At 37.2% G+C, this 7,106-nt stretch overlaps 1 protein-coding gene across 2 annotated transcripts in view; it reads left to right on the top strand.

Moving 5' to 3' along the window:
- Positions 1-3,484: 3,484 nt before the first annotated feature.
- LOC113051704 (adhesion G protein-coupled receptor A3-like) overlaps positions 3,485-7,106 on the top strand; it is a 43,886-nt gene continuing 40,264 nt past the window's right edge. For both annotated transcript variants that reach the window (XM_026215668.1, XM_026215669.1), the window contains exon 1: positions 3,485-4,547. In XM_026215668.1, coding sequence (XP_026071453.1) covers positions 4,327-4,547 — 221 coding nt within the window. In that variant the 5' untranslated portion in view covers positions 3,485-4,326. The remainder of the gene's footprint in view (positions 4,548-7,106) is intronic.

The raw sequence follows: 7,106 nt of genomic DNA, 5'->3' as shown, positions 1-7,106 counted from the left end.
CATCAGACATATATATTGTTTCAAAATATTGGTTATCGTTCTACTTGATCTGTAATAAATTGGTAAATATATCGGTCGACCCCTAGTGTAGATACTTGTTCAAATAAATGAAAGTACCTTTATATATTTTTTGCAAATTCCACAATCCATCAGGCACAATGGCCAACCAGTGCACCCAACAAATGGGCCACGATGGGTCAATGACACCGTTTGCCTCTTGATCGCCCACAAAACTGAGCTTGTTCTTCTTATAAAAACCATTTAAATCTTATACGAGACATGTAATAGTTCAGTGCAAAGAAATCCACCGTGCCCAGCGGAGAGGTCTCAGAGTGAAGTCCTTGTAGTGTTCAGTGGCTGCAGCATGTTTAGGAGAGCCCTTGTCCAACGGATCTGCCCAGTCACTGTTCAGGGTTTATAGATTATAAAATGTGTAAAACAATTATTCCTAGTTGAACAACTTCAAATTACCCAACAAAACAAACAAACAAGGGTTGGATCTTTGTTTACTCAAACTAGTTTGTGGATTTAAAACCCTTGGACTTCAATAAAAGCATTTTTACTCAGTATTCATAATTCCCAGTTCCCTACTGGTGAATATACTATTTAGATATATAGCACATTTTAATTTTACTTTTTGTGACTTTTAGTAAAAAACTATATTTTCAAAGTATCCTTTACACTGTTTGTATATAAGTTACAATCTGTTAAACACAGATAAGGAGCAAAAGATTGTGTTTGACACCTCACACTAAGAGTGCAGTTTTTCCCGGATCACCTTTCAGATTTACATGATTTGTGGTTCCGTCCGGAAGGAGCCGTGACCAGGATATAGACAGATGACAATGGGTGAGCCCCAGCTGCTGGATACATTTCAGGTCCTCTTCCCAGAGCTGATAGCTGTTACAGGCCACATCTCCGGTATGGTCTTCAAACACCCCTCCTTTGGCATGGCAGAATGTGTCCCACACGCTGGGGCCTCGGCCATCCACATCCCAGCCACCTGCAAGACATTCAGCTGAAAGTTTAGACCTACATTATACATATTCTCATTTCATTTTTCATAATGTACTACATCTATCAAAACAACAAAGTTGAATATCTGACTGCTAGAAAATAACAGTCCAAAATATCTACTCTATGACACAGTGATATTATAACATGGTATTTGCATGGCATAATAAGGTACTTTAAAATATACCATTTAATTACCATGGTAAATAAATATATAACAAAGGAAATAATAATGATAATTATAATGATACCACATTAAAGTATAGTACTTTTTGTGTTCTTACTAAATGCAAATTGTCGCGATTCCACCCTGGATATGCAGATGAGTCAATTTTGACGGGATACTACAGTAGCCTAAATATGAGCACTAGCGTAAACTTTACCTTCTATTTTATAAGCAGCAGTCACAGCTCCCCACGCAAAGCCGTGTGGAAATATGGTGGCATCCAGCTCAGACATTTTTAATGGATTTTAATGAAGGAGACATCTCACAGAATACGCTTTTACTTTATTATACTTTATTTATTTATTTTCCTTCGTCTTTGTTACTTGTTAAATGTTATTTCTGTTCTCAGTGTCATATATGTATGTTTGTACCAATTGCTCCTAAAAAATCACACAACAAATTCCTTGTGCACACACTTGACGAAAAAATCTAATTCTGATTCTGATCAATCTGTAATGCAAGCATGCACCTCAAGTTTCTTAAGAGACTAAAAAGCAAATATTAGGCTACTAATGGAAATGAAAATCGAATAGCCTAAAGACAAAGACCTTTGACCTGCATGCAGTGCAGTCCTCTCTCCACACGGCTTCTGAATTGTTCCTGCTCAAAAATACAATACATGACACGGATTGATGCTCACATTTCCAAACAGAAACATCTCCTCTCGATTCAGTGTCACAAACGCTGCACACAAGGCATTGTTCTCTTCAGGGAGCCCGTCTATAGGCTACCTTGATTTTCCTGCCAACCTGTCTGAACTTGTTTTCAGCACAGTAGTGTAAAGAGGGCCACTAAAAAACCAATGAGAACCTCCACAATGGATCACGATTCTTTAGTATTGTGTTGCATTTTGTGGTTTTTGCAATGGGAAGCTGTAATCTTAAAGGAAATGGATGTCCTTTTTCACACAATAGGCTAACAACAGAAATGGGTCAGTAATATTTTTTAATACATTTTAAACTGACTTTTATTTAGTGTAATTTACTTAACCTCTCTCTCTCTCACACACACACACACTATATTGTGTATCTCAATTCAATAATCTATAAAAATGTGGGCCAGTTGTATACACTAACAATTTTAGCATGTTTTAAATTACTAAAAGTTTAAATAATTTGCTGGCCTGGAAATGCATGGAAAATATAATTTTAGTTTTAAGTTTTAAAAATTTATATTTTATTTATGTATTTGTTTATCTGATGTTTGTTTGTTTATTAAGCAAATATATAAGATGCTGTATAAACATCTGAATATTAGTGCACCTTACCCAAAATATCATGTGTAACAAAACAAAAGGGAAACATAAACAATGAAAACAAACAAATAAACACCTGTACATAAGCACAATTTATATATGATTACAATACAAAGAAAATAAATAAAAGATATATTACTTCTAAACAACATAAATAGAAATGGACACTGACAAGCAGAAAAGCAGATTAACCCCAGATAGCACACGTACATCTGCAAGATGTCTGTTAAAGAACGCTTCATCTGGAAAGCATCTGCTCTAAATATATAAGGGACCTTATCAATCACATCCCTGATAGTATCACGGAGACGTCTATGTGACGTCTGCGTTTACACCTGCAATACCTCTATCTGACATTTCCTATCAGATGTCAAATAGACGTTTAGAAGATGTCTTTAAAACATTTATGATTTAAAAGGTATTTAAAACTGACGTCTGTCAGATGTTTGTACACAGCAGATGCTTTCCAGATGAAGAGATCTTTAACAGACATCTTGCAGACGAAAGTGTGATATCTGGGATATCACAAATGCAAAAAATAAAAGTCACATTTTTAGTATCTTTTAATAACTAATATATATATATATATATATATATATATATATATATATATATATATATATATATATATATATATAAAAATTACCATATAAATACATATATATATATATATATATATATACTGTATGCATTTATGTATGTTTGAAAATTATTATTATTTTGTATGTATGCATGTATGTGTATATATATATATATATATATATATATATATATACACACACACACACACACACACACACACACACAGAGAGAGAGAGAGAAAGGTGATTCATTGAATTTACTAATTTTTTTATGGTAAGTGGTTGCAATCAATTTATTTTAGCTACATTTAAATAAACAAATACCCCACTAGCATAGAATATCTTTTAAACGGAAGGATCGAGTAACAGCAGTGGGTTTGACTGAAGGGAGCGGTGTTGACTTGAGTTCAGGCCAAACCTATGATGACGTCAGGGGAGGAAATGGAACATGGATCCCGGGGTCCGGAGAAGAGCAGCACACTGACTCCTCGCTGGACGCGTTCTGACCGTCTGCACGGATCCTACTTACTTTGGGGCTCTGCGTTACAAGTTCCGCTTGGATCCTTTGAAAAGCGTCGTTACCGTCGCGATCGACAGCAGCAGTTAAACCTATGTGGAACAGTCGCAAAGTGAAATCCAACTTTACGCGTTCGGTTTCTCAAGAATGGCTTTATTGTTTGGCACGAGGATATTTCGTGTTTTTATGGAATCCTAGAAGAGCAACCGTATAGAAAAACGCTTTTCCTTGGAGGCCAAATGTGCAATGAGAGAAGCGCAGCGGAAAGTTTTTTTGTGATCAGATTGTTTTTGGGAGTTTGTGAGACTGTTATCTCGGGATGGTTGCAGCTGTCTCTCTCTCGGTGAGGGAGCGAGGTCTCTCCGCTTCGAATGGAAACAAAGCAAATGTAGCGACTTAAAGTGGAGCACCTTCGCGTGAAACAGTGGAAACTTGCTACAGATCAACTGGAGAGGGCTTGTGGAGTTATAAAATGAATCTTATGTTAAACAAAGGAGGATATTCGACCGCTGCTTAAACCCATTATAAATCGACCCATCTAATATTGCGTCGAGTCAATATTTTGACCATGACTTAAAAGAAGTGCTGACCTGCGTCTCTGCTTGATGGCTTTTGACGAATTTGCGTCGTGTTTAGATATAAACAACAACAACCACCACAAAAGGCTTTCCGGGCTATTTATATGCTAATATAACCCCCTCTTCCTGTGTGAATCTCAGCGGAGGCAGGAGTCATGTCGCTGGGCGCTGCTTGCGTCCTGTTACTGGCCTTCGTGCCGCTCAGGAGCGCGAGCTCTGCAGGATCCACGGAATGTAAATCATATGATGAACGCTCCAGAAGTGCGGGGAAAAGCTCTCCGTCTGGGGCCACGCTGGACAGAAAAGTGGTCTGCAGCAACATGGAGCTCCATCAGGTGCCTTCCCCCGAATCATTCCCCAACAGAACAGTCTCACTGTAAGTCAACACTACTTTAGAGTGCATTAACCATTCTAACATTGTCCTGTATCTCAGTCATCACAGGGGCCTCTCCTGCAATCTGTTGCCTTCAGGTCCTTCTGGAATAATGTTTGAAGGGCAAAAGCTAGTTTTGAGTGAGTTTTTAGGTAATACATAACTTTAATCTAAATGACTAATCGCACATATTACACAGTGTGGTTTAGCTTTCCCCTGTGCTCTATCAGTGGCTGGCGGTGCAGCCTTATTAGGGTTTAAATGAAAAGCGGCCCACATGACGGTGTCTTTCAGAGATGGATATCAAGCATGTCTGACAGCCTGAATGGTGTTTTCGTCTGTCTTCATGCGGCTTTGCTGAGTTTGCAGAGCGAGGAAGAACACATGTAAAAGCAAAGACTTTGACCTGAGGGGAAATAAAGATACTCTAGTATGTCTAGCACACCTTGATTTAGGCGTGGATGAAATCATTTCAGTTTTAAAAAGGCAGAACTGAATTAAAGTTTTCATTCAGCCAAAAAAAAAAAAAAAACATCTCTGTTGATGAATAAAAGTTGCAGTGAAGTTCTTAGCAATGAGCTGGTTCTCAAAAAGTTTAGAATTTGTACACTTTTACTACTCGAGCATCATTTTTGGTCACAGTGAAGGGTGCACAGTCCACACTGCTAACGTGTTTGTCTGTTGAAATGGGTGCTGCAACTCACCACATGCACCATTGGAGAAGCACAAATTAAATGTTTCGGTCAGTGGTTTAAGCCCTCCAAAACTATTTTGGCTGGAACTGATATTTGTTCAGGAAGCCTAGGTTGATATTATAACTGATTCCCAGCATTACACTATGGTGAAGCTTTGTGAGCTGGTCCCATTGAATGAGAATGGTAATTAAAATTCAGCAGTGTCGAGTTCTCAGGCTCTGTACAGGAAGTCTCAGCATTACAACAGCCAAACTTAAACTTCATTCATGGTGTCTCAGTTACTTGGTTTGGCACATGAATATCAGACTTGAACTATTTACAGATTGTTTGGGTTGCAAACCCAGCAGTTCAATTGCTTCATCTAAATTGTTTTTTTCCTGTAGAAAGTAGGCAGGTCATGAATAAATCTGGCATTTCAAGGCAATAGTTGGAGTCGTGCAACTTCTTTTGACCTTCTCTGACCCTGAAAATCAATTACTTTCTTCAACCTGGTGTGGGAAATCCTTTACTTCGCATGCATATGTGGGGTCAGTTTACTGTGCCCCTCTTATAAAAAGGTTTAGAAAAGTCTCCCGGGTTTACAGCATTGTAACACTTTAAGTATTTTGATTTGAGTATTTTTGGCAACTCAATTTGGTAGTCGTTACTTAAAAATGGATCAATCCTGTTGAAGTTGCCATGAAATGGAAATTCTTTTCTAAATTCATGTTATAGATCTTGTGTATGATTCATCCATGCATAGGTTTTGAACAGATAGGTTTTTAAAAAAACATCTGATATCGAAATAGATCTGTGTGTGAATGCAGCCTGTTAAAGCGGCCACTTTTTGCTGAGGAAGTATTGTCTGTACACTTCCGGACACTTGAACACTTATTTAAAATAGTAATGCAAATATATATAGATATGTATAAATAAGGTTAATTTTGAACCAAATACATTTTATATAAAATTTATATGAAAATGTAGCCTTGTGCAGTAATAATGAGTTGATAATGATAATCCTAATTTAATTTAATTGTGAAACCAGTGAAGATTCACACCCCTTTTTTTAATATGGCAGTACTGACATACAGAGATTCCAACTATAAATAAAAAGCACATAACTGCAATATTGTTTAAGATGTAAAGTTGTAAATATTTATTTGCTTGGCAGAAGAATTAATTGGGGAAAAAATGTAGATCAAGAATCACTTTGAAATTGGATCATGACTCCCATAATCGATCGGCTCATGAAGTGCCTGAAAATTCCCACCCCTAATAGATTTTCAGGTTGTATGACAACATTGTGATGAATCAATGCATCGTTAATTCTAATCGTAATCGAATCGAATCGTGGGCCTCTGCATCATAATCGAATCGCAAGATAGCCATAGATTCCCACCCCTACAATAGGGATTGTTTCAAAGCATCTTTACAGCAAAGTAACATAATCAGTGATGTTAACTTCATAAAATATAAGAAAATTACAAATTCTGCTGTAAAGTAGCTTTAGAAACACAATAGTGTAATTGCTCCAGTCAGTTCAGTGTGGATTCAGTTCTGTGTAACGTTCTTCAGTTAAAAAACAAGTTCAATTCAGCATTAAGCAGCTCAACTGTAGATGTATGCAGGATTTCTCCAGTCATTTACAAGCTCATGCTCATCTGCCTCTGTTCTTGAATGCAATGTTCACATCTCAAGACCCAGTCATGACCTGATGAATAGAACCAAGCATCTTTCCTTAATTTTTTCTTGTTCCGTAATCTGCTAAACTGATCGTACTTCACAATATGAAAGAAAATCTCTGTCACTACTTCTGTTTATTCTGACTTATGCTTGCATATGGAGTTTGAGAGTTTGTTTGTAAGAAGGTGGTCGCCCGATATTG

Source organism: Carassius auratus, chromosome 32 (assembly GCF_003368295.1).
Source record: "Carassius auratus strain Wakin chromosome 32, ASM336829v1, whole genome shotgun sequence".
Taxonomy (NCBI): Eukaryota; Metazoa; Chordata; class Actinopteri; order Cypriniformes; family Cyprinidae; genus Carassius; species Carassius auratus.
This window is presented reverse-complemented; position numbering and strand designations above follow the sequence as displayed.